At 43.7% G+C, this 27,830-nt stretch overlaps 1 protein-coding gene across 1 annotated transcript; it reads left to right on the top strand.

The window, feature by feature from the left end:
* On the top strand, nt 1-27,540 carry LOC106576817 (phosphoinositide 3-kinase adapter protein 1). Its single transcript, XM_014154256.3, has 17 exons — nt 1-221; nt 2,150-2,575; nt 7,881-8,122; nt 8,478-8,622; nt 8,851-8,993; nt 9,538-9,670; nt 11,710-11,906; nt 12,144-12,297; nt 12,405-12,476; nt 12,609-12,857; nt 12,964-13,026; nt 13,128-13,327; nt 13,475-13,547; nt 16,519-16,686; nt 17,168-17,238; nt 17,557-17,648; nt 26,020-27,540. Exons 1-17 carry the CDS (start codon nt 164-166, stop codon nt 26,132-26,134), a joined length of 2,601 nt encoding a protein of 866 aa, XP_014009731.1. The 5' UTR covers nt 1-163; the 3' UTR covers nt 26,135-27,540.
* The last annotated feature ends 290 nt before the right edge of the window (nt 27,541-27,830 follow it).

Genomic DNA, 27,830 nt, shown 5'->3' with positions numbered 1-27,830 from the left:
CAGGAAACAAACTGTTTCTATTAATATGACAGTGCAGGGGAGTTATTTGGTGAAAGCTGTTCATGAGAAGAGTCTAAATTCTGTGGGGTAGAAAGAAATGCTTGACTCCAAAAAGTAAGAGCCATTCACAAGGGCAGATGTTTTGTGCTGTGGGGGTGAGTTGATGCAACTGTTCTCAAACTTCACAATTATGGATGGAGTTGTCTCACCCTCAGAATCAGGTAAGCGGTGGTCCTGTTTGACGTCTTACACTTCTTTATTTTTTGTCTGACGTTAGCCTGACAATAAAATACAAATGTTTCAAATTCTACAAACTAAAACAATACTATAAGCATTCACTGCACACTCATGGCTTTAAATAATTGAACGTTTTCATTAAGAAACTTCAATATGATATCTACCTAAAACTGCAATGGCTTTTTTTTGTTTGACTGACATATAATGTAAGACCATTGACAGATTTGGTTTAGAAATAAGGAAGTTAGTGTTTTACTCTTCCTGTAGTTATAGTTGGCAGCTGCATTGGTGACATGTTTTTGCATGTCATCTCAGCAATATCTTTGCAAAACAATGTCTGTACAGTATGATTGAAGCACATTTAGGATTGGGGTTAACCCACTTTTTTTTTTAAATACTACATTTTACTACAGAATACTATAGTACATACTATAAAATTCTATAGAATTCTGTAGAAAACTGTAATATACCATAGAATCCTACACTATACACTGTAATATTCCTTGATCATATAGTGCTTACTTTAGAATTTCGTAGTATACTGGAGAATACTGTACTACACACTGTATTATCGCCCTCCTATTAGGTTTTACAAGGGTGAACTTGGCTTGATTAAGTAAAGTAATGAGTTACAACAAATTACCCGGACCAATGTTGACTCTGGTCAGTGTTTGCTCAGCTACTTATTGACTGTACTCAGTGCTGACATCTCAAACAGCACGCCTATTCATTCTTTAACCACAGCAACCTTGAAATCGCATAGCTCGGGCTGTTGTGGACACCTGGTATCGTGTACAGTTTCTGTGCAACATTAAGCATAATCTCAGCATTAATACCTTGACTTTTCTTTTTCTCAAATAATTGAAGAGAGAAAAAAATATATCTATGAATATAATTTGATATATGAATTTAGGTGTTAAGTACAGTTATACACTGTCCTAAATTATTGACACCCTTGATAAAGATAGGCGAAAACTAAGGATATCAAGGATCTGGAAGGATTCTGTACGGAGAAATGGTCTAAGCTCCTTCCCAATGTGTTCTCCAACTCATAAAACATTTGTGACTGAATTCAGGAAGGTGAGCTTATGTCAAATTTTCAAGATTGGCTTTTTATATTTTTTATTTTATAAAAGTACAGACAGCTTCAAAATGGTAAATGATACACAGTTGGGAGGACTGCATGAGGAAATTATGCTTATTTGAAATTTGATAAACTTGTTATCCCACTATGGGGACAAGTAGCAGAAAAAGGACCATGAATGACTTTCACACTTTCTGGAGAAATCTTCTTTGTTTACTCATATTCATCAACGTTCACACCCTCTTAAGCCCTAGCATTTTCCACCTCTTTAAGAATTCACATGTAAACACATGAGTCGGCATGGCATTGTCCTCCAGAAAGTAGTCCCTCTATTATCACCCTCCATTGTCTCAGCCAATCACGGATCCTGCCTTTCTCCCTACATAGCTCGGTGCTTTCTCCTTGGCTAAACTAGGCTCATAATTGAACATTTGTATTCATATTTGTAATTAAGGCATATGAAAGTTCACATGTTCAAGAAGGTATTTCTGAAAAAATGTCAGTAAAAAAGGCCCTATAACGGCCCTACTGTGAAGTAGGAAATGGCGTCAAACGCCTACATTTTAAGAAAAGGCTTGGTGCTAAAAATGTATTACTTGTTAAACAAAATCTCTTTCTCTGAGCAATTGTATGAGTATAAAATAATTACATTTAAAAAAAAAAAATTGCATACAATAAAGCTCAGTATTTGAAATATTTATCTTAGTCATTTTTGCTTATCTTTATCAAGGGTGTCAATAATTTCAGACCCCACTGTACATAAATAATTAAATTGTTTTTGATAATTAATTGATAAGATATTAAATCCCATAATTTTCTGTCTTCCAGCAATGTCTGGATTCCACTACACGTGTGAGCTGTTGATTGTCCATTCTTGCGAGGCTCAGGAATGGGCTACATATCTGCAGAAAATCTTGAAGTCTTCACGCAAATTTCCCAAGAGGTCTATCGTATTGTATGCAGTTGACCGTGTTGAACAACTACATGGATGCGAATTGAACATTTTCTATAATAGTAAATGCATCGTGCTGCTGCTGACAACGGCAATCCTGGACATTCTAAATGACCCTGAAGTCCTGGGAACTTTTCAGAGACTCCTTCATCCTCCACACAGAGTGGTGGCGCTGTTGTGTGGGATGTCGGAGGATGACATACCCACTGAATGGTTTGAAAACTGGCAGAGCTGGAGAAAACTGTATGCTGAAGACGAACCTGCTCTTTACATCTCCACCATTCTAGAATCCATCGCTGACTGTATGTTCGCTTTATAATATCCATGTTGTTTTTCTGCCTAACGTTGTTTCAAGTTTCAAGTTTTAATGTCACATGCACAAGTACAGTGAAATTCCTGTCTTGCAAACTCAAAACCCAACAATGCAATAATCAATAACAGTCTATTACTAGAAGAAGAAAAAACACACGATAAATAAGAATATGATAAGTAAATTAACTATAACTACTAACTATTAATTATCCCACTTTTGACACCAATGTAATGAAACAACAGGCAGGGAGCAGGTCTCGAACCCTCGACCTTCAAGCCCGAAGTCCGGCATGCTCAAACGGCAGTCGATTTCCGCGCTTATAAACCCAGGGTCGTTACACTACTATATACTGGAAATATTTAAAAAGTCAGTGTCAATACCATTTTTACATGTGCAGGGATACTGGAGTGATGGAGGTTGATATGTAGAGGAGTAAGGTGAATAGGCAACAGGATATAAGATAAACAGATGTCGTGACATTATATTAGTTAATGTGACGACTGTTATTAACTCATCAACCTGGGGCACCATGGGAAAATTAGTTTTATTGAGTTTCTATTTCCCAAATTAACTCAAAGAATATCAGAATATCGATTTTACAACAGTCGCTAATGAATCAATTTCCTCTACAGTCTCATTCTGAACGTCGCATAATCCGGGAATCTGCACAGACCCGGGTCCCACCAATGAGTTCGTACCACACCAATCTTAGTTGATTATTTATTTACTAGAAAGCTAAAATGATGATAAAAGATACACATACACAAAACACAGTCTAGGCTATTGATTAGGACTTAGTATAACGGGCCAACACACTATGGCGCGTGTTACCCAAAATGGGGATTTAAAAGACAGAGAAAAAGAGAAAGTACACGAGAAATATACATTTGGGTGCATTTGTCAGCTATGCTTATTTTAACCCTAGCCTTGCCCCGAACTGCCGCTCTTATGGGTCAGAATATAATGATGTAATTGCGTGTTGGAGGTCTCAGATGGGAAGCTCCGCGTGGGTCGTTTAGGCTTCTCAATGACACACTTCTCCGGCGCAACTCTCTGGTTGTCCTCACGATGTCAGTGTCCTTTTGGCTTAGTGGTCCCATTCCTAGCCCTTGCTCTGATAGGGTTGTCTGAGGACAGACAGCTCAGTAGCTCAGAGCTCACGGCGTAGGAATGAAACAGCGTAGATACCACGATTCGAAGGGGAGTGTAGGCCAGGTGTTCCGGCTTGAGTTCACTCGCTTAGACACGGCTACTCATCCATAGCATGGGTAGAAAAATATTTCTTTGGCTTGTTCCTTGTGTTGCGTTTTGGGGTTCGTTGACCTTTTAGACCTTGGCTGCAGCCTGGGGTCACTTAGTCTGATCTGTTCATTCTTCACTCCCCTGTCTTATACCTTTGGATCAGAAGTGGGCGTAACCGCCTTTAGGGCAATTCTCTGGGCGTACCAAGTTAACCTCTCTAGGGGAGGTGGGATGAAATCGTCCCACACTATTCAACAGCCAGTGACAAATCAGAGCGCCAAATTTAAAACCACAAAATATCATAATTCAAAGTTCTCAAACATAGGACTATTTTACACCATTTTATAGATACACTTCTCCTGAATCAAACCACGTTGTCCGATTTCCAAAAGGCTTTACAGCGAAAGCAAAACATTAGATTATGTTAGGAGAGTACATAGACACAAATAATCACACAGCCATTTTCCAAGCAAGCATTAATGTCACATAAACCCAAACCACAGCTAAATGCAGCACTAACCTTTGATGATCTTCATCAGATGACACTCCTAGGACATTATGTTATACAATACATGCATGTTTTGTTCAATCAAGTTCATATTTATATCAAAAACCAGCTTTTTACATTAGCATGTGATGTTCAGAACTAGCATACCCACCTAAAACTTCAGGTGAATTTACTAAATTACTCACGATAAACGTTGACAGAATACATAACAATTATTTTAAGAATTATAGATACAGAACTCCTTTATGCAATCGCTATGTCCGATTTTAAAATAGCTTTTCGGCGAAAGCACATTTTGCAATATTCTGAGTACATAGCTCGGCCATCACGGCTAGCTAATTTGACACCCACCAAGTTTGGGGCTCACTAAACTCAGAATTACTATTAGAAAAATTGGATTAACTTTGCTGTTCTTCGTCAGAATGCACTCCCAGGACTTCTACTTCAACAACAAATGTTGTTTTGGTTCCAAATAATCCATAGTTATATCCAAATATCTCTGTTTTGTTCGTGCGGTAAGGTCACTATCCGAAAGGTAACGCGCGAGCGCATTTCGTGACAAAAAAATTCAAAATATTCCATTACCGTACTTAGAAGGATGTGAAACGCTGTTTAAAAGCAATTTTTATGCTATTTTTCTCGTAAAATAGCGATAATATTCCAACCGGGCAACGTTGTATTCATTCAAAGGCTGAAAGAAAAAAAATGGAGAAGTCTCGTGAACGCACATCTCAGTCTCACTGTCCCTAGGCTGACCACTTACAAACTCTGCTGTTGTACTTTGTCCAGAGACAGCAGACACCCCATTCCACTTTCTGGCGGCTTTAGAGAGCCAATGGAAGCCTTAGAAAGTGTCACGTTACAGCACAGATGCTGTAATGTCGATAGAGATACAACAGAAGGACAACAAATTGTCAGACAGGGCACTTCCTGTATGGAATCTTCTCAGGTTTTGGCCTGCCATATGAATTCTGTTATACTCACAGACACCATTCAAACAGTTTTAGAAACTTTATAGTGTTTTCTATCCAAATCTACTAATTATATGCATATTCTAGTTTCTGGGCAGGAGTAGTAACCAGATTAAATCGGGTACGTTTTTTATCCGGCCGTGAAAATACTGCCCCCTATCCCAAAGAAGTTATGAGGCAAGGCCTAGATTTTACTCAAATCCAATTTTAGACAACTAACTTCACATTTCATCTTTACCAAAACATTCTCTTTGATTTGGACATTTTCCACACAACGTACAATGTATAAACATCAGGCATATACTGGGAAAACTATTAAAGGTACAATGTTTTCGTAATAACATCATCTATTAACCTTTAATATCAAGACAAATATTACATACATTTTCATATTTCATCTATCGTCATGACCACCATTGTGGCTGACGGAAACCATTGTTCCAAAGTCCCTTTATTGCATGTTTAATGTTCTGAGGCCAGTTCTCCATAGTGAGAGGACAAAGAAATTTGTCTGTGGCCTAAGATTTATCATGGGCGTGAGGGGTCATAAAACCCCCACATCTTCAGACCCCTAGATCTCTCCTCCTCTGTTGGGGGAGAGAGATAATCTGTAGGGTTGTGGTCTCCTGTAGCCTGACCTGATCAGGACAGTCATGACACAGAGTAGCAGCAGCTTGTATGTGAGTGGGTATGCGGGTGTGTAGAGTCAGTATAAATGTATGTGCATATTATTTGTAAGTGAGCAAATTATAGAGTTTGTTTGTGTTGGAGTGACAGTGTGTGTGAGTGTGTAGGGCTCTGTGAGTGTGCATACTGAAATAAAAGATTGATAAAGACACAAGGTAAACTCGGTCCGTGTAGCTATTTTATTAGCTATTTATCAGTCGTATTACTTGGGGATACCTCTTGCCGTGTGGCAGAAAATAAAATAGTCTATGGCTTTGGTGATTGGTGTCTGTAGATTTTCTGGGACTTCTTTTCCCACTGCCTGATATAGATGTCCTGGATGGCAGGGAGCTCAGCCCCAGTGATGTATTGGGCTGTCTGCACAACCCTCTGTAGCACCATGCGATTGAGGGTGGTGCTATTGCCATACCAAGCAGTGACGCAGCCAGTCAATATTCTCTCAATGGTACAGCTGTAGAACCATTACAGGATTTGAGGGCCCATGCCAAACTTTTTCAACCTCCAGAGGGGCAAGAGGTGCTGTTGTGTCTTCTTTGCGACTGTGTGTGTGTATTTGGAACATTTTAAGTCTTTAGTGATTTGGAAACCGAGGAACTTGAAGCTGTCTACATGCTGCACTGCCGCCACGTCGATGTGGATGGGGTCGTGCTCCCCCCCCCCCCCCCCCCCCCGTTTCCTGTAGTCCACGATCAGCTCATTGGTCTTGCTGACGTTGAGGGAGATGTTGTTGCTCCGGCACCACACTGTCAGATCACTGACCTCCTCCCTGTATGCTGACTCATCATCGCCGGTGATCTGGCTTACCACCGTGGTTTCGTCATTGAACTTGATAATGGTGTTGGAGCTGTGCGTGGTCACACAGTCGTGGGTGAACAGGGAGTACAGGAGGGGACTAAACACACACCCCTGTGGGGCCCCTGTGTTAAGGGTCAGCGTGGTGGAGGTGATGTTGCCTACTCTCACCACCTGGGGTAGGCCCGTCAGGAAGTACAGGGTCCAGTTGCAGAGGGAGGTGTTCAGACCCAGAGTCCTAAGCTTTGTGACGAGCTTGGAGGGGATAATGGTGTTGATCGCTGAGCTGTAGTCAATGAACAGCATTCTCACATAGGTATTCCTCTTATCTAGGTGGGTGAGGGTAGTGTGGAGAGACATTGAGATTGCAGGTCACGGTTGGGTCTTCCTCTGTAATCCGTAATAGACTTTAGCTCCTGCCACATGCCGCGAGCGGTAGAACCTGTGTAATATGATTCCACCTTATTCCTATATTGTCCTTTTGTTCATTTGATGACTCTGCGGAGGTCATAGCAGGCCTTCTTGTGCTTATTCCTGCCTTCGGCCGTAGCATCAGGGTTTTCTACAATAGCTCTGTGTGCGGTAGCCCTGCTCTTTGTCCCGTGTGGCTCAGTTGGTAGAGCATTGTGTTTGCAACGCCAGGGTTGTGGGTTCAATTCCCACGGGGGGCCAGTACGAAAAAAAAAGATTTAAAAAATGTATGAAATGTATGCATTCACTACTGTAAGTCGCTCTGGATAAGAGTGTCTGCTAAATGACTAAAATGTAAATATCTTTAGTTTAGCGCCAACCTAAGTGCTAATCCAGGGCTTTTGATTGGGGAAGCAGCAAACCTTCACCGTGGGTACAACGTGAAAGTATATAGCCAGATTCTCATAACATTCAGAGCTACCATAACTTGATGAGTTTATGTTTATGAGATTTTGTGTCTTTGTTTAAAGTGCAAGAGTCATTTACCATTAGTGTATTATACTCACAAAGGATCACATACCCTCTAGTTGTGAACTTAGTCTTGTTAATTCAATTCACACATTTACCCATATTCAACTGAGAACAAGTGATGATATGCTTTTATTTTGACTTTGTATTCAAAGGTAATACAGAAGAGGCTGAACATGAGGCGGAAGCTACAGAAAAAACAGGAGCAAAAACAGAGCATGAAATCACAGTGGTTATGAACCCCAAAGCTGAGGGGACAGAGGAAGAGTCAGTGACAGAACCAGAGTGTGTCCAGGACGACGATGACGATGTGAGAACAGAGATCCACTCAAACCAGGCAATGAGCCCCACACATCCCACCTGCCTCACTGTTCAACCAAACAAAGTTTTATGCGGGGTAAGAATTGCTTAAACATACATATAGACAACTCTGAAATGGTACTGAACAATGTTCAAATATTTCATCTGGAAAGCACCACATAAGGAAAGATGAATGTTACATAACAGGTACATGATACTGTCATAAGTATTCAAGTTTGTGGAGTGGATAGTGTCGGACAACCATGCCTCTTGGTTACTTCATTTATTTTGTGTTCATTTCTTAAAAAATGATTCATTGATTAATATCAAGGCACAACTTTAAAATCACCCTCAAATTGTAATCAGCCCAGGACAACTTTATTCGCAATGGCAGTTTTTTGAGGAAACAACTATTAAGCATAGAATGCCATTTTCTTTTACCTGTTTTACAGGACCATGCAACTATTTTTATAATCTTTTCTAATAAACTGAACAATCAGTTGAAAATGGAGGTGGTGTTTGCCTCTGAAGATTCAACTGCAAAACGGGTTCTAGGGATTTTGGAGAATGAATACACTATCAGTATTAATGCACCTGGTAAGTAAACTACCTTTAGAGGCCTTCGATCACAAATCTAAAGAGGAACTTTTAGACCACTTACCTCAGTCTTCTATTTCCCTTTTACTTATTATTTTATTTCATTTTCACATTCATATTGTGGACATTTTTTCCACCAATGTGAATAATTTGAAGTGATTTGATAAGCCAATATGCCATACAGTAGAAATACAGGACACTAACTCAGATAACATTTATCTTTCCCAGATATGCCAGCAGGAGAGGTGTCACTCACTCTGTATAGCAACGACTCGCCAGTCTGTTTGAGGCCTGTAACATACTACACAGCCATGGGAGAAATCAGCAGTTACCTTGAACATGCAGCTGCTCCCCTGAACTTTATGTGTCAGGTGAGAGTCAGCTCAGTATAGAGTAAAAATAGGTCACACTTTATTTGGATAGTCCATCTGTAGATGGTCTACAGATGGTCATACTATCAATAAACTATCTGTTGATAAGCAACTGCTTGCTAAGGTTACGGTTAGGGTTAGGTTTAGAATAAGGATTAGGGTAAGGGTTAAGGTTAGAGCTATGGTTAAGGTAAGGGTTAAATTTAGGGTTAACATAAGGGTTAAGGTTAGGGTTAGGGCTAGGGTAGGGTTAGGGTTCGTAGAGAGTTAGTTGAACTGTTACTGCAATTAGTCTGTTAAGCATCTACAGATGGACTGTCCAAATAAAGTGTTACCTAAAAATACAATACTGAATACTGACAAATTCACTTTTCATCAACTCTATATAAATGTATTTTTATTAAGACATTGTTCAATGACATTGAAGGTGTGATCTCACACAGACCAAAGCCTCAAGAAAGCCCCAAAAATATTTGATTAAATTCTTCAGGCTGGACGTATAATATTTTCTTTAATAGTGTGATATTCATTTCTGTGTTTCTAGGCATTCAATTTAACATCCAATACCACAGAGTCACTTGACAATTTGCTGACAGACTCATTACAATGCAGGATCCCTGCAAGTGGACTTCATGTGTTTGGAATCAGACAGCTAGAGGAAGACAATATTGCTGCATGTAAGTGTTAACATGTTTTACAGAAATTATAATGGAATGATACATTTGCTTGTCTACACATCAACAGTTCTACAGCGATGGGACAAGACTGTAACTACCAATTGGATATCACGAAATTGGGGAGAAAAAGGGGGTAAAAAAATAAGTAAATAAATGTCATATTTACATAAGAATTCAGACCCTTCACTCAGTACTTTGTTTAAGCACCTTTGGAAGCGATTACAGCCTCAAGTCTTCTTGGGTGTCATGCTACAAGCACAACTGTATTTGGAAAGTTTCTCCCATTCGTCTCTGCAGATCATCTCAAGCTCTGTCAGGTTGGATGGGGAGCGTTGCTGCATAGCTATTTTCAGGTCTCTCAAGAGATGTTCGATCGGGTTCAAGTCCGGGCTCTGGCCGGGCCACTCAAGGACATTCAGAGACTTGTCCCGAAGCCACTCCTGCGTTCTCTTGGCTGTGTGCTTAGGGTCATTGTCCTGTTGGAAGGTGAACATTCACCCCAGTCTGAGATCCTGAGCACTTCGGAGCAGGTTTTCATCAAGGATCTCTCTGCACTTTGCTCCGTTCATCTTTCCCTCGATCCTTACTAGTCTCCCACTCCCTGCTGCTGAAAAACATCCCCACAGCATGATGGTGCCACAACCATGCTTCACCGTAGGGATGGTATTCACCAGGTGATGAGCAATGCCTTGTTTCCTCCAGACGTGACACTTGGCATTCAGGCCAAAGAGTTCAATCTTGGTTTCATCAGACTAGAGAATCTTGTTTCTCGTTGTCTGAGAGTCCTTTAGGTGTCTTATGGCAAACTCCCAGTGGCTGTCATTTGCCTTTTACTGAGGAGTGGCTTCAGTCTGGCCACTCAACCATAAAGGCCTGATTGGTGGAGTGCTGCAGAGATGATTGTCCTTTGGGAAGGTTTTCCCATCTCGACAGAGGAACTCTGGAGCTCTGTGACCATTGGGTTCTTGGTCACCTTCCTGAACCCTTTAACTGAACTGAACTCTCGTTTTAATATGGTAAATCTAGTCATTTTTAAGTTTCTAAAGAAACATTGAACATCTAAAAGTCAAGAAATAGTGTATTCTTTCTGATCGTTTCCTGGTGTTTTGTGGACGAAAACGAAGCATTTCGAGCATAACACGTCAACCCTGTTACCCATAGATAGTTAGGCTAGGAATGTTTTAACAAGTTCAAATGTTTTGTTAAGCTTGCATTCAATTGCCCCTCCTTATTGCACACAACAAGCTTCCATTCCCCCGGTCACAGGGGGATTTATGGCTGATTTAAGATGAAGTCGTCAACCCTGTTACGGTCAACCTTGTTACGGTCAACCCTGTTACTTTAATTGTCACCTTTTATAGTCATTTTATTTATTTTTTTACCTCTTGAGATGGGAAAACATGGTTATTATGAAGTTGAACATGTGCTCTTTATGATAGTGACATTTTTTGGGGACAAAATTACACTATCCAAAAGGCGCTCGATTAGTGCAAAATTAAGTTATATCTAGTACCTAAAAGGGTTCTTCGACTCTCCCCATAGGATAACCCTTTGACGAACCATTTTTGGTTACAGGTAGAACCCTTTATGGTTCTTGATAGAACCCTTTCAGGTTCCAATGTAGAACCCTTCCACAGAGGGTTCTAAAATGGAACCCCAAAACGTTCTACCTGGAACCAAAAAGGTTATACCTGGAACCAAAAAGGGTTCGTCAAAGGGTTATCCTATGGGGACAGCCGAATAGCCCCTATGGAACAATGTTTTTTTATAAGAGTGTGGAACGATCCATCTAATCATGTACAAAAATCTTATCTGGAGGTCCAAAAATGTTGTTCACACCCATTGACATACTGTATGTTGACATGCAGGGATGTGATCCAAGTTCCAAAAGATCAATAAATGATGTGTACTAGATGAATTGGAAACATTTCACTTTTTTGCAAGTTCAACTTATATCCTGATAGTTTTCAAGTCCTCAAGAATGTTCAGAAAAAGTGGGATAGATTACATTGGTTAATTAGACTTTTTGTGTCACTCAGATCAGCGAAAGGAGGAGCTTCCCACTCTGCTTCATTTTGCCGCAAAGTATGGGCTGAAGAAGCTGACAACAGTCCTGCTCCAGTGTCCAGGTGCCGTACAGGCCTACAGCGTGATGAATAAGAATGGAGACTACCCAAATACACTGGCAGAGAGGAGCGGCTTCTCTGAACTGAGACAGTTCATAGATTACTTTGTGGTAAGTCCATTGTTAGTATTTTCATTCCGTGATGTATTTTTCTTTTATCTCTGAAGTGTGATCTCAATTATGTCAATGGCCACAGCCAGCTGACTGTCACCTATACCAAATGGAATTGCATTATGCTTATACTATGAATTGCACAAGAAGGAATGAAAAGCTACTGGTAAATGTTGTTGTAGCTTTCTGAAAAACATATCTTTAGTGAAGACTATGTTCACGATATCTACTCTGTAGGAGAAAGCTGACACGGCTGAAGAAGATGAGGAGGTGTACGAGTCCATGTCCAACTCCTCTCAAGACATCATGAACGACTCCCTAAACCCTGGGTGTCAAGAAGACATCTATGAGACCATGATCGGGTTAAACCACGACTCCATGGAAGACCTATGTATGACTAATTATGACTAATCACATTAAGTACCATTTATCTTTGATGATGATGATGTTAATGATGATGATGATGTTGAAGATCTTTGAATATTTTATTTCCCTCAGATGAGGACATGGAGAAGGCATTAGGAGAGTCTCATAACCCGGAGGAAGCCATACTTAGACATTTTTTTCAAGGTAAATTTGCTAAATACTGCATTGTACTGTACTGTAATTGGACTTGTGGACTTAAGTATGGTTTATAGTCTAGATATTCAGATCCTAAAATGCCTTTCTCTTTTTTACAAATGATGTGGCTTTTCTTTTTAGGTAAACCTGATGCAGGTGTGCCCCAAGTTGGGGAGCATACAACTAATGAAGAGGTGGGAGACCAGGTGGAAGAACCAGAGGGGTTTGAGGAAGAAGAACTTTACAACATGTGTGTTTCTGATCAAATCTATGACACGGTGGACGAGAATGCAAGCTATCTCCCGGAAATTGTCAACCGTCCACCAGCCCCCATTCCGAGACCTGTAACATTTTCCGAGCCTGAGGAGTCCAAGACCTACATCTCAAGAGGTAGATGGCTAAAGTGTTCTCTAAATATATTAGCTAGTGCATGAGCTGTCAAACCAGTGTAAAGTATTTTAGGTTGAGGTGAATAACAATGATTTTTGATTCACAGTGTTTTCAGCAAAAGAAGAATCAAATCCACAGACGGACCTCAGAGAAACAGAGTCATCCACTGGTATGTATCAAATTGAAAAGCAGATTAGATTATTTTATTTGTCCTGAATCACATCTTCTCCACTAGTTAGTAAACAATGTATGTGCCTCCAAAACCTCCAGTGAGGCCTGTGAGAGATGGAGCCTCCACCTCCTCATCCCACGACCCCTATGCTGAGGTGAAGACCCAAGGCCAGAGGCAGCTCATAGCTTTGCAGGAGAAGGTGAAGGTGGGGGTCCTGAGTGTGGATGATGCTGTCAAGGAATTCAAGGCCTGGCAGTTTGATGAGGATAGGAGATCTCAGTCTCTGCGTAATCAACAGGTACAGTAGTAGATTATAGTTCATACTCAAATCTCTTGGCAGAACACAATAAACATATACTTTCTCTGGCCCAAGCCTAGCCTCTGGGGGTACAATGACAACCTGAAACACTACTTCCATGAGTAAAGAAAAACTTTTTTGTTACAGGACAATTTGAAGAGATTACGAGGCAGCATTACCAGACGCCAAAAAGAGAGGGAGAAGATTGGGAAGGAGATCAGTAAGAAAATTTGGAGACTACTAGCTATACTTTGTCTCTACATGTGATGAGCATAGTTTGTACTTCAATTGCAATTACATTTCATTTGTCAGTTACTGAAAAGTGTTTATTTTGATATTTGACTATGCCTACAATTCTGTAGGTCACAAGACAGCATCAAAGGTCATATTTGATACAAAACATGATAATGTCTTAGCAGTTGCTGTAAAACACTGAATTTGGCTATTTCAGCCACACACGTTGCTGACAGGTGTATAAAATCGAGCACACAGCCATGCAATCTCCATAGACAAACACTGGCAGTATAATGGCCTTACTGAAGAGCTAAGTGACTTTCAACGTGGCACCGTCATAGGATGACACTTTCAGTTCGTCAAATTCGTCAAATTTCGGCCCTGCTAGAGCTTCCCCGGTCAACTGTAAGTGCTGTTATTGTGAAGTAGAAACATCTAGGAGCAACAATGGCTCAACCGAGAAGTGCTAGGCCACACAATCTCACAAAACGTGACCGCCGAGTGCTGAAGAGCGTAGAGCATAAAAATAATTTGTCCTCGGTTGCAACACTCACTTTCCGAGTTCCAAACTGTCTCTGGAAGCAACGTCAGCACAAGAACTGTTCGTCAGGAGCTTCATGAAATGGGTTTCCATGGCCGAGCACCCGCACACAAGCCTAAGATCACCATGTGCAATGCCAAGCGTCAGCTGGAGTGGTATAAAGCTCATCGACATTGAATTATAGAAATGCGTTCTCTGGAGTGATGAATCACGCTTCACCATCTGGCAGTCCAACGGACAAATCTGGTTTTGGAGGATCCCAGGAGAACGCTATCTGCCCGAATGCATAGTGGCAACTGTCAAGTTTGGTGGAGGATGAATAATGGTCTGGGGTTGTTTTTTCATGGTTGATAATGTTACAGCATACATTGACATTCTAGACGATTCTGTGCTTCCAACTTTGTGGCAACAGTTTGGGGAAGGCCTGTTCCTGTTTCAGCATGACAATGTCCCTGTGCACAAAGCGAGGTATATACAGAAATGGTTTGTCGAGATCGGTGTGGAAGAACTTGACTGGCCTGTACACAGCCCTGACCTCAACCCCATCGAACACCTTTGGGATGAATTGGAATGGCGACTGCGAGCCAGGCGTAATCGCCCAACATCAGTACCGGACCTCACTAATGCTCTTGTGGCTGAACGGAACCAAGTCCCTGCAGCAATGTTCCAATATCTAGTGGAAAGCCTTCCCAGAAGAGTGGAGGCTATTATAGCAGCAAAGGGGGGACCAACTCCATATTAATGACCACAGACCATTAGGCTAAATTATGAGGGGGAAATGAACCAAATTATTAGGGTGGGGCACATGGGCTACTAACAGCTTACTACACAACATACACTTAGTATTACTTTCTTAGCTATAGTATGCATATCTCCCCGGCATATTACATCATTTATGCAGCACCATACAAGACAGTTTTGGACACCTTGTTGTGCTGTGCTCACTTGAACAGGACGGTCCTTCATGGCAGTCCTTGTGTGCAAATTTTGTCATTAAAGTCTGGCATTCTCTGGATTTATGGTATTTTCAAGACAACTGAGAACTCTGAAAAAACAAGGTTGAATCATGATGTCAATGATCTTCAGGTCGGAACTCTAGAAAGAGGCCCGAGTACCCGACTTGGAATTCCGAGTTGGATGATTGTATTTTCCCAGTCAGGGCGTGTTTTTTCCCCGAGTTCCCAGCTGTCTTGAACTCACTGAAGTCTGAGAACGTGGCAGAAATCATGCTGGATTGACAGTATGGCCAATGTATTTAACCTTTTATTGCCCATGGTGTTGAATGTTTATCTTTTTAACCTTGGAAAAGATACCTTTATACGCAGACTTGTACCACAAACCCACTCCACTGAATAGCATGCTAGTGATTGCTTTGCAAAGCTTCCAGTTAGCTACTGATTCCTTCCAAACCACTCATTGTTGAATTTGCGATTTCCAACTTGTTGTGTAATGTTTATGTCCAATGGCCCGATGAGCAACGATATGTTTTATGTATAATTTCTCTTTATATGACAAGGATTGAAAAGGATTTGCCAGTAGATTGTTAACTTCATTCATGATGATGACTGCTAGCTTGCTAGCTAAGATTTTGAAAATATGATGTTGAATAAAACATTTTTTATTTAACCTTTATTTAAGTAGGCAAGTCAGTTTAGAACAAATTCTTATTTACAATGACGGCCTACTCCGGCAAAACCCTAACCCGGACGACGCTGGACCAATTGTGCGCCGCCTTATGGGACTCCCAATCACGGCCGGTTGTCATACAGCCTGGAATTAAACCAGGGTCTGTAGTGATACCTCTAGCACTGAGATGCCATGCCTTAAACCGCTGTGCCACTCGGGAGCCCAATCACACATGATCAGTCCAATCAAAGCTACGGTAGATATAGCATGATTTGACGTCATTTTATCTGTAGCCAATGACCTTTAGGCTTCTTGGATGGGCACTAATGTAACTCTATGGCAGCACCCAAGGGGCTGGAAATTTCGAGCTCTACCCGTAGGTTTTGCAGTGATGTAGTGTCTCCATGAGTGACATGGGCGCAACTAGAGAACATTACCAACACCTACTCTCCATATTTTCCGCTAGCTTCCCCACCACTACAGAAAGCACTTAGCAAGGCTGAAACACCTGCATTTTGGTGCTGCCTTACTCAAGAAAGCAAAAAAGAGACCATGTTTGCAAACTGATATGTGACACGTATTAATGCCAAAATAACATGCAAAACAGGCAACAACAATGTTTTTTATTTTTTATTTTATTTTTTATTTTATAGCTAAACAGTTGGAGCTCAGAACCACCTGCCCTGAATGACAGGTCACCACTGGTACTTTGTAACATCTATGAAGGTATGATATTTAGCTTATTGTTGATGAGTGATGCTTATTGTTGATCTGGCCTCTACCCTGTGAGGTCTGGAGATAACCGCCCCACTGCAGAGGAACCTTCCCTGGGCCTCCAACATGGCTGTTGAGTGTTCTGTGTACGAGCCCACCCCTCGGGTCATTGCCCAACCCCCTCCTGTGACCCGGTCAAGCCAGAGAGGCACCTGGAAAACTGGCAGTACCTCCAGCACATCCAGTGAGTACAATCTCTGTCGTTTGAATGTCACTATGAGCCTAAATGGTAGTACAAAATGACAACTGATGTAATTATTAAGTCTGTATTTTTTTTGTCGTTTTGATGTTGTTTATGTTATTGTTATTATCAAAAATCTGTATTAGTACCAAGATAGTGATTTTGGAAATATACTTTTGGTTTGGAGAAGTGATGAAATCTGAAACGCAATTGGCCGTTTGTTTTGCTGATCAACTCTGATTATTTACATATCCCGTATGGTCATTATGTCTAAAAGATGAAAACCTGTAGCACATTACTCTCCCCATTATTGTTGCTCTATTCAGCTCCTCTCTCTAAGTGGCTTTCATCTCTAGCTATTAATGTGCACTCTTGGCTGTTCGTAGCAACCCACCACAAGTTCTTGTTGAAGAAACTGTTTCACAATTACTTGTAGTGTTTCTTCCTTTCCTGAGCTTACATTTTTGACTTTTACTTTCCCCAGGTAGTGGCAGTAACAGACTCAGCACAAATAGTACGATTAGCTACAGCAGCGGAACTGAGCCCGACTTTGAGGTGAGACCAAACTGTTCTTTAAAGTCTTTTCAAGGCCCAGTTCCCGCGGTTCAGTAAACAAGGCTAAATAGCTTATTCGTATTCATACACGTTGTTGCTGGAGAGATATTCAATCCGATGGAATCGACTCACCACAAAAGAAACCTTTCAGTTATACAGTATATTTGTGATTGACATATTGCGGAAAAAAAACAAGCATACTTATGAAGGCACAATGTACTTATTTACTATGTACTCTTGTCAATGTATTTACAATCAGTGCTTTTGTAGATTCCCTGATTATTACTTATGCTGTGTATTGATTTGATCCATGGAAAGGATACATCAGACTTCCTCCCTTTACCCACACGGCCCGCTGAGGCCGCACCTCTACCTCCTCCCCCCAGAATCCCACCACGACTCCCAGACAGGTAAGCCCTCTCTCTGGATAAGAGAGGCCCTTTTATATGTTCCTGTGTCAGGATCACTGAAACTAGCTGTAACTTGATTACAGAATGTTATGTTACATGTAATGCAATATGGAATTCCAGAAAGGCAACATTGAATCAGTAATATGACATCATCATAGATAGCAAGGTGACTTCCTCCTCACAGAAATCAACAACAAAATGCAACTTAAACATGCAATTTATAGTATTACAGCAATATGATTATTATAAAAATTAAGGATCACAGAGGGTCTAATATTGCAGTATAACAACCAATGTTACAATATTACAATGTGATTTATTAATGCTGTAGATAACAGCTCAACAAAGAGTAATGTGCAAACCAATAGTTTCATTTCAGAATATGACATATTGAAAAGGCAAGCACACTTAAGAAACATATCAGTGAGTATTCTACACTGTAGGCTACACACAGTGGTAAAGGTTTGATGACAGAAGCGATAAAGAGGAAATATTGGCCCACCACTGACTGTGCGTTCACAGAGGAAACCTGAAGTGTGAAGATAGCCTATATACAAGTTCAACATTTTCTTCATGAGCTAACATAAAAACGTGTCACATGGTTGAGAGAGGGATAGATGTTGAGTAAGAGTTTAACATAACAACGCTTATATTATTCTACTCATAAATAATTTTAAATGTCTAGTTTCATGTTCACTGTATTCATATGAACATTTGCGTTATAGAGCCTTGGTCAAAATGCAGTATGAATGTAGTCATAGATGTCTATAAGCAGTTATTAGCACCTAAGTTGTCCATTATAATACATGATGCACTGCTCATAAGGAGTTAAACAGGCATTTTGAAGAGGGTATTCAAAAGCAGTGTTACCATTTATTCTTCCTAATTGTAATGAAACTGCCCAGAATATATTTATGTTCATAGTTATGTGCAACTTGCATCACAAATAAAACCACGTGGGTAAACCGAGTTGATAAGCATCACAAATTGACGACCACAAAACCAACCCCAACCCTAATGATTACATTAAACAGTCTAAAGTTGAGGCTATATTTTGAAATGTAAAAATAATATATGCATATCCAGTCACTGCAGCTGAAACATACTGGACTAACTGTGAGAAAGACAATCAGCTACACTACATGACCAAAAGTATGTGAAAACCTTCTCGTTGAACATCTCATTCCAAAATCATGGGCATTAATATGGAGTTGGTCCCGGCTTTGCTGCTGTAACAGCCTCCACTCTTCTGGGAGGGCTTTCCACTAGATGTTGGAACATTTCTCATGGGACTTGCTTCCATTCAACCACTAGTGAGGTCGGGCATTTATGTTGGACGATTAGGCCTGACTCGCAGTCTGCGTTCCAATTCATCCCAAAGGTGTTTGATGGTTTTGAGGTTAGGGCTGTGTGCAGGCCAGTCAAGTTCTTCCACACCGATCTCGACAAACCATTTCTGTATGTACCTCTCTTTGTGCACGGGGACATTGTCTTGCTGAAACAGGAAAGGGCCTTCCCCAAAATGTTGCCACAAAGTTGTAAGCACAGAATCGTCTAGAATGTCATTGTATGCTGTGGCGTTAAGACTTCCTTTCACTGGAACTAAGGGCCTAGCCCCAAACATTAAAAACAGCCCTAGACCATTATTCCTCCTCCACCAAACTTTACAGTTGGCACTATGCATTGGGGCAGGTAACGTTCTCCTGGCATCCCCCAAACCCAGATTCGTCGACTGCCAGATGGTGTAGTGTGATTAATCACTCCAGAGAACATGTTTCCACTGCTCCAGAGTCCAATGGCGGCGAGCTTTACACCACTCCAGCCGAAGCTTGGCATTGCGCATGGTGATCTTAGGCTTGTGTGCGGCCGCTCGGCCATGGACACCCATTTCATGAAGCTGATGACGAACAGTTCTTGCGCTGACATTGCTTCCATAGGCAGTTTGGAACTCTGTAGTGAGTGTTGCAACCGAGGACAGACAATTTGTACGCACTACACACTGCCGCATTCGGCCGTCCCGTTCTGTGAGCTTGTGTGGCCTGCCACTTTGCGGATGAGCCATTGTTGCTCCTAGATGTTTCCACTTCACAATAACAGCACTTTCAGTTGACTGTAAGTTGACCCTCTTTTGAAATGACTGGAAATACTGTGTAACGCTGGGACGTCGTGGGTGTGGAGTCGGGCGCAGGAAACAGAAGCGTTTAGTACAGTGCTTTTTATTACGCACCACCAAAAGAGTATTCGCCCAACACAACAGGGCGTATCAAAATACAAAGTCCCAAAAAACACGATCCACTACACAACACACAGTGTAAATGAATGAAACAAGCCCGCACACAGAACAGGTGGGGAGACGGGCTTAAATAGCTCAGCTAATGACCTAATTGAAACAGGTGCAACAAATAAAGGCATAACCAACAGAAAAGGGAAAAGGGATCGGTGGCAGCTAGTAGGCCGGTGACGACGACCGCCAAGCGCCACCCGAACAGGAAGAGGAGTCACCCTCGGCAGGAGTCGTGACAGTACCCCCCCCCCCCGATGCGTGGCTCCCGCAGCGTGCCGACACCAACCTCGGGGGCGACCTGGAGGGCGAGGCGCAGGGCGATCCGGGTGGAGGCGATGGAAATCCCTCAACAGTGACGGATCCAGTATGTCCCCCACAGGCACCCAGCACCTCTCCTCCGGGCCGTACCCATCCCAGTCCACGAGGTACTGCAGGCCCCTCACCCGGCATCTTGAGTCCAGAATGGTACGTACTGTATACGCCGGAGACCCCTTGATGTCCAGAGGGGGTGGAGGGACCTCCGGCACCTCACCTTCTTGTAAGGGACCAGCTACCACCGGCCTGAGGAGAGACACATGAAACGAGGGGTTAATACGATAATAAGAAGTGAGTTTTAATCTGTAACACACCTCGTTTATTCTCCTAAGGACTTTGAAGGCCCCTTCACGCTGCGGACCCAGCTTCCGGCAGGGCAAGCGGAGGGGCAGGTTTCGGGTCGAGAGCCAGACCCTGTCCCCCGGTTGGAATACGGGGGCCTCACTGTGGTGGCGGTCAGCGCTCCTCTTCTGCCGTCCACCTGCTTGCTTAAGGGATTCCTGGACAGCCATCCAGGTCTCCTTGGAGCGCTGCACCCAATCCTCCACCGCAGGAGCCTCGGTCTGACTCTGATGACATGGTGCCAGGACCGGCTGGTAGCCTAACACACACTGAAATGGCGACATGTTAGTGGATGAGTGGCGGAGTGAGTTTTGTGCCAGCTCGGCCCATGGTATGTACCTGGACCACTCCCTTGGCCGGTCCTGGCAGTACGACTGCAGAAACCTACCCACCTCCTGGTTCACTCTCTCCACCTGCCCATTGCTCTCAGGGTGATAACCGGAGGTCAAGCTGACCGAGACCCCCAGGCCCTCCATAAACGCCCTCCATACACGGGACGTGAACTGGGGACCCCAATCAGAAACGATGTCCTCCGGCACCCCGTAGTGCCGGAAGACATGGGTGAATAGAGCTTCCGCAGTCTGTAGGGCCGTAGGGAGACCGGGCAACAGGAGGAGACAGCAGAACCGATCCACAACCACCAGAACCGTGGTATTCCCCTGAGACGGGGGAAGATCGGTAAGGAAGTCCACTGACAGGTGAGACCACGGCCTTTGTGGAACGGGGAGGGGTTGTAACTTCCCTCTAGGAAAGTGCCTAGGAGCCTTACTCTGGGCGCATACCGAACAGGAAGAGACATAAAACCTCACGTCCTTAGCCAAGGTGGGCCACCAGTACTTCCCCCTAAGGCCTCGCACTGTCCTCGCCATCCCAGGATGACCCGACAAGGGTAGTGTATGAGTAGTGTATGAGCCCATCGAACCTGTAGCGCCCGCTCAATGTCCGCGTCCACCTCCCATACCACTGGTGCTACCAGCTTAGAGGCTGGAAGGATGGGAGTAGGATCGATGGGCCGATCCTCAGTGTCATAGAGACGGGACAGCACATCGGCCTTGGTGTTCATGGAACCTGGTCTATACGAAATAGTGAACTGAAATCGGGTAAAGAACATGGCCCACCATGCCTGACGCGGATTCAGTCTCCTGGCTGCCCGGATATACTCCAGGTGCCGGTGGTCAGTCCAGATGAGAAAAGGGTGTCTCGCCCCCTCAAGCCAGTGTCTCCACGCGGTCAGAGCCTTGACCACAGCCAACAGCTCCAGGTCCCCCACATCATAGTTGCGCTCCGCCGGACTGAGCTTCCTAGAAAAGAAAGCGCAGGGGCGGAGTTTCGGTGGCGTACCCGAGCGCTGTGATAGCACGGCACCCACCCCAGCCTCGGACGCGTCCACCTCCACCATGAATGGTAAGGAGGGGTCCGGGTGCGCCAACACAGGCGCATCAGTGAACAGTGCCTTCAACTGGTTGAAAGCTCTGTCTGCCTCTGTCGACCACCATAAACGCACCGGCCCCCCCCTTCAGCAGTGAGGTAATGGGAGCCGCTACCTGGCCAAAACCCCAGATAAACCTCCGGTAGTAATTGGCAAATCCCAAAAACCGCTGCACTGCTTTCACCGTGGTTGGAGTCGGCCAATTACGCACAGCATTAACGCGGTCACACTCCATCACCACCCCCGAGGTGGAAATGCGATAACCCAGGAAGGAGACGGCTCATTTGGAGAACTCACACTTCTCAGCCTTGACGTATAGGTCATGCGCCAGCAGTCTACCAAGCACCCTGCGCACCAGAAACACATGCAGGTCCCTGAGAATCTCATCCACAAAGGATTGAAAGACGGCTGGAGCATTCTTCAACCCATACGGCATGACGAGGTACTCATAGTGGCCCAATGTGGTACTAAACGCAGTTTTCCACTCATCTCCCTCCCGAATACGCACCAGATTATACGCGCTCCTGAGATCCAGTTTCGTGAAAAAACGCGCTCCATGAAATGATTCCACTGCCCTAGCGATGAGAGGTAGTGGGTAACTGAACCCCACTGTAATGGAATTGAGACATCTATAATCAATGCACGGACGCAGACCTCCCCCCTTTTTCTTCACGAAAAAGAAACTCGAGGAGACGGGTGAAATGGAGGGCCGAATGTACATTTACATTTACATTTACATTTAAGTCATTTAGCAGACGCTCTTATCCAGAGCGACTTACAAATTGGTGCATTCACCTTATGATATCCAGTGGAACAACCACTTTACAATAGTGCATCTAAATCTTTTAAGGGGGAGGGGGGGTTAGAAGGATTACTTTATCCTATCCTAGGTATTCCTTAAAGAGGTGGGGTTTCAGGTGTCTCCGGAAGGTGGTGATTGACTCCGCTGTCCTGGCGTCGTGAGGGAGCTTGTTCCACCATTGGGGTGCCAGAGCAGCGAACAGTTTTGACTGGGCTGAGCGGGAACTGTGCTTCCTCAGAGGTAGGGGGGCCAGCAGGCCAGAGGTGGATGAACGCAGTGTCCTTGTTTGGGTGTAGGGCCTGATCAGAGCCTGAAGGTATGGAGGTGCCCGTTCCCTTCACAGCTCCGTAGGCAATCACCATGGTCTTGTAGCGGATGCGAGCTTCAACTGGAAGCCAGTGGAGAGAGCGGAGGAGCGGGGTGACGTGAGAGAACTTGGGAAGGTTGAACACCAGACGGGCTGCGGCGTTCTGGATGAGTTGTAGGGGTTTAATGGCACAGGCAGGGAGCCCAGCCAACAGCGAGTTGCAGTAATCCAGACGGGAGATGACAAGTGCCTGGATTAGGACCTGCGCCGCTTCCTGTGTGAGGCAGGGTCGTACGAATGTTGTAGAGCATGAACCTACAGGATCGGGTCACCACCTTGATGTTAGTGGAGAACGACAGGGTGTTGTCCAGGATCACGCCAAGGTTCTTAGCACTCTGGGAGGAGGACACAAGGGAGTTGTCAACCGTGATGGCGAGATCATGGAACGGGCAGTCCTTCCCCGGGAGGAAGAGCAGCTCCGTCTTGCCGAGGTTCAGCTTGAGGTGGTGATCCGTCATCCACACTGATATGTCTGACAGACATGCAGAGATGCGAAATGTATGTACCCCTGTCTCAGAGATTCCGTGACATATGTCTCCATAGCCAACGTCTCCTCCTGGGACAATGGGTACACGTGACTCTTGGGAAGCGCAGCATTTACCTGGAGGTTTATCGCACAATCCCCCTGTCGATGAGGTGGTAATTTAGTCGCCTTCTTCTTACAGAAGGCGAAAGCCAAATCGGCATACTCAGGGGGAATGCGCACAGTGGAAACCTGGTCTGGACTCTCCATCGACGTGGCACCGATGGAAACTCCCAGACACCTACCTGAACACTCCTCTCCTCTCCCCTGGAGAACCCCCTGTTTCCACAAAATCCTGGGATTGTGACTGGCCAGCCAAGGCACCCCCAGCACCACTGGAAACGCAGGTGAATCAATAAGGAAGTAACTAATTTGCTCCGTATGATTCCCCTGCGTTACCATGTCCAGTGGCACCATGGCCTCCTTGACCAGCCCTGACCCTAATGGCCGGCTATCTAAGGAGTGCACGGGGAAGGGGGAATCTAACGGCACCAGCGGAACTCCCAGCTTAAGGGTGAGTCCGCGATCCATAAAGTTCCCAGCTGCGCCTGAATCGACTAGTGCCTTATGCTGGGAGAAGGGAGAAAAATCAAGAAAAAAAATTAAAACAAACATGTGACCAACAGAGGGTTCTGGGTGAGTTTGATGCTGACTCACCTGGGGTGAACAAGGAGTGTTCTGCCTGCCCTCTCGACTCCCAGAGGGACCCCCCCAGCACCGGTCGGTCGTGTGTCCTCGTCGACCACAATTGGTGCAGGAGGAGCGCCCTCCTCCGGTTCCCCTTGACGCGGCCCCTCCTAGCTCCATGGGAATGGGCGCGGGAGGCCTAGGAGGTGGAACTGACAGGACCCTTTCTGAACGCCCGCGGGCAGCCAGCAGATTGTCCAGTCGGATGGACATGTCGATCAGTTCATCTAGGGAGAGTGTAGTGTCCCGACACGCTAGCTCCCTGCGGACGTCCTCCCGGAGGCTACACCGGTAGTGATCCATTAGGGCCCTGTCGTCCACCCGGCCCCAGCAGCCAAGGTCCGGAACTCCAGAGCAAAGTCTTGCGCACTCCTCGTCTCCTGCCTAAGATGAAACAGTCGCTCACCCGCCACTCGGCCTTCTGGGGGGTGGTCGAATACGGCCCGGAAACGACGGGTGAACTCAGGGTAGTTCTCCCTCGCTGAGTCTGGGCCATTCCATACAGCGTTGGCCTATTCCAACGCTCGGCCCGTCAGGCAGGAGACGAGGAGGCTCATACTCTCCTCCCCCGAGGGAGTCGGCCTCACGGTAGCCAGGTATAAATCGATCTGTAACAGAAACCCCTGGCACCCTGCCGCTGCTCCATCGTACTCCCTCGGGGGCGCAAGACGAAGTGCGCCAGATCCAGACAGAGAAGGGAGCGGAGTAGGTGGACTCGTCGGGTGAGCCGGAGGTGAAGAGAGGAGACCACCTCTCCCCCTCGCATACCCCGGAGAACACGATGACACACAGCTCTGCTGTTATAGCATTTTAAATGACTGCCCTCTAAAATATCTGTCAAGAACTAATCAGGCAGTGTTACTTACAGTATTCTCACATGAATATATGGAATTGTTTTAAGAAGGTCATACCAAGGATAATTTAGCTATTTGAATTTGAATGATAACAAAAAATATGTAAAACATGATTTGATGAAAATGTGTATTTGGCTATTAGCCCATACAAACGCATTGAATAACATTCACTACATTGAACAACAGACGCTTGTTCTGAAGTGTCGGCCCTATAGCTAAACGGTGACCATATATAGTTCCATTCATTTGTCAACTGGTACCTTCAGACGAGTGTTGTGAGGCCTGTTGGAGTCCTAGAGCAAAACAATCGACATGTAAGTGTTTGTGAGTGTATCACCTTTCCACAGTTAGTTCGGATGCTACAGACAGAAGTTGGCAGATCAGCTGTTCAGACAAGTCCCAAGACGCTTGTCCCAAGACAAAACGTAATTGTGTTCGTAAGAGTCTCATCTTTCCATAGAGGGGTCATAATAGTTTGTAAGCCAAACCGTTCGGACGCTACAGACGATTTTGTGAGAAGACCCATTTTCGAGATGTCTCATGGTCTGACAAACACCTCTCTAGCTCTGTCACCTTCCGCCGCAGATAAGGAAGGGCGACGTAGACAGATGCGGTGGAATGAGACGCATCCAATGAAGAAAAACGGATATCTGTAGTTTAAACTGACGTATTGTTGTGTTTTGTATTATTATGCTAATTAGGGGGTTTCATCTCTGTTTCATTTGTCATGCCAAGTGTAACTATGTGGTTATCTGTTATACATTTTAGGGCTGCGGAGAGTTTGCTGGAGGAGCGTTACGTATCATACCCCTCTCGAGCTCTCCCTCAGAGACCACCTCAGAGGACCACCTCTCCCCCTCGCATACCCCGGAGAACACGATGACACACAGCTCTGCTGTTATAGCATTTCAAATGACTGCCCTCTAAAATATCTGTCAAGAACTAATCAGGCAGTGTTACTTACAGTATTCATACCCCTTGACTTATTCCACATGTTGTGTTACAGCCTGAATTCAAAATGGATCAAATCTTTTTTTAAACCATCACATACAATACCCCATAGTGACAAAGTGAAAACAGGTTTTTCGAAATGTTTGAACATTTATTGAAAAGGAAATACAGAAATATCTAATTTACATAAGTATTCACACCCCTGAGTCAATATTTTGTAGAAGAACCTTTGGCAGCAATTACAGCTGTGAGTATTTCTGGGTAAGTCTCTAAGTCTCTTAATACCATGCTCAAAGGGATATTCAATGTCTGCTTTTTTTTTACCCATCTACCAATAGGTGCCCTTCTTTGAGAGGCATTGGAAAACCTCCCTGGTCTTTGTGGTTGAATCGGTGTTTGAAATTCACTGCTTGACTGAGGGTCCTTACAGATCATTGGTATGTGTAGGGTACAGGGATGAGGTAGTCATTTAGAAATCATGTTAACCACTATTATTGCACACAGAGTGGGTCCATGCAACTTATTATGTGACTTGTTAAGGACATTCTTGCTCCTGAACTTATTTAGGCTTGCCATAACAAGGGGGTTGAATACTTATTGACTCAAAACATTTCAGCTTTTCATTTACCTAAAAACCTACTTTGACATTATGTGGTATTGTGTTTAGGCCAGTGACACAAAATATAAATTGAATCAATTTTAAACTCAGGCTGTAGCAAAACAAAATGTGGGAAAAGTCAATGGGTGTGAATAGTTTCTGAAGGCACTGTATATGAACATCATGCAGGAAGATTTGAGTGTGTAGAACAGAACCACATAGAACATCATCCTCAAGTCAGTCAATTCAGTAACTAACCTGAAATTCATATTTAGAAGGGAAATCTTGGATTCAAACAATAACAAAGCGGCACCCTGTCAATTTTTTGGTGAACAGTTGAGGGATGGGACTGTATAAGCATAATAAAAAAAGGCATCTATTTTCAATTACTTCTAAATAAACTAAAATGGAGAAGCTATTCATTTCAAATGTTTTTAAATTTTTAAAATGTTAAATTCAAATCACTTTCTGAATTGAATTCTAATGACTCCAACCCTACAACAGACGCAGTGGTAGTGTAAATGATTTCGTATTAACTTCCTGCGTTAGAATTGTAAAGGGTTTTCAACAAATTGATCAAATAAGGATTGTGTTTGTTTGTCACGCTTGTTCGTGGATAGTGTACTACTGTATTATTATACAACCGATCACACAATGAACTTGGATCTTACAAATGCAAAGATTAACCATTTATGTAATCTGTTTTAAAATAAATGTCTTGAGTTAATGTTTGGTACGCACCACAAGACATGGACATGAACATTCATTTCCTTGAAAGGAGTGCCATCAGCAGACACGCATTTTACACTGCACACTGTACATAGTGTATGTAACGTACAATATGAGCCACTTGATGGCGCTCGGTACATGATTTACTCCGTTTTTTGTATGAAATGAGAGTGATGTTTGGCATGTTAGAAAGAAATATACTGCAATATAGCCTTTCTTTCTTTTGTAAAACTATCAATCATCTATTGTCTGATGCTTTGATGTATATTTCATTGTCAACCTGCACAACACAACATTTGAG

The sequence above is a fragment of the Salmo salar genome, chromosome 18, assembly GCF_965601325.2.
Source record: "Salmo salar chromosome 18, fSalSal1, whole genome shotgun sequence".
Classification (NCBI taxonomy): Eukaryota; Metazoa; Chordata; class Actinopteri; order Salmoniformes; family Salmonidae; genus Salmo; species Salmo salar.
The sequence above is the reverse complement of the archived record's forward strand: the minus strand, read 5'-3'. Positions and strand labels throughout refer to the sequence as shown.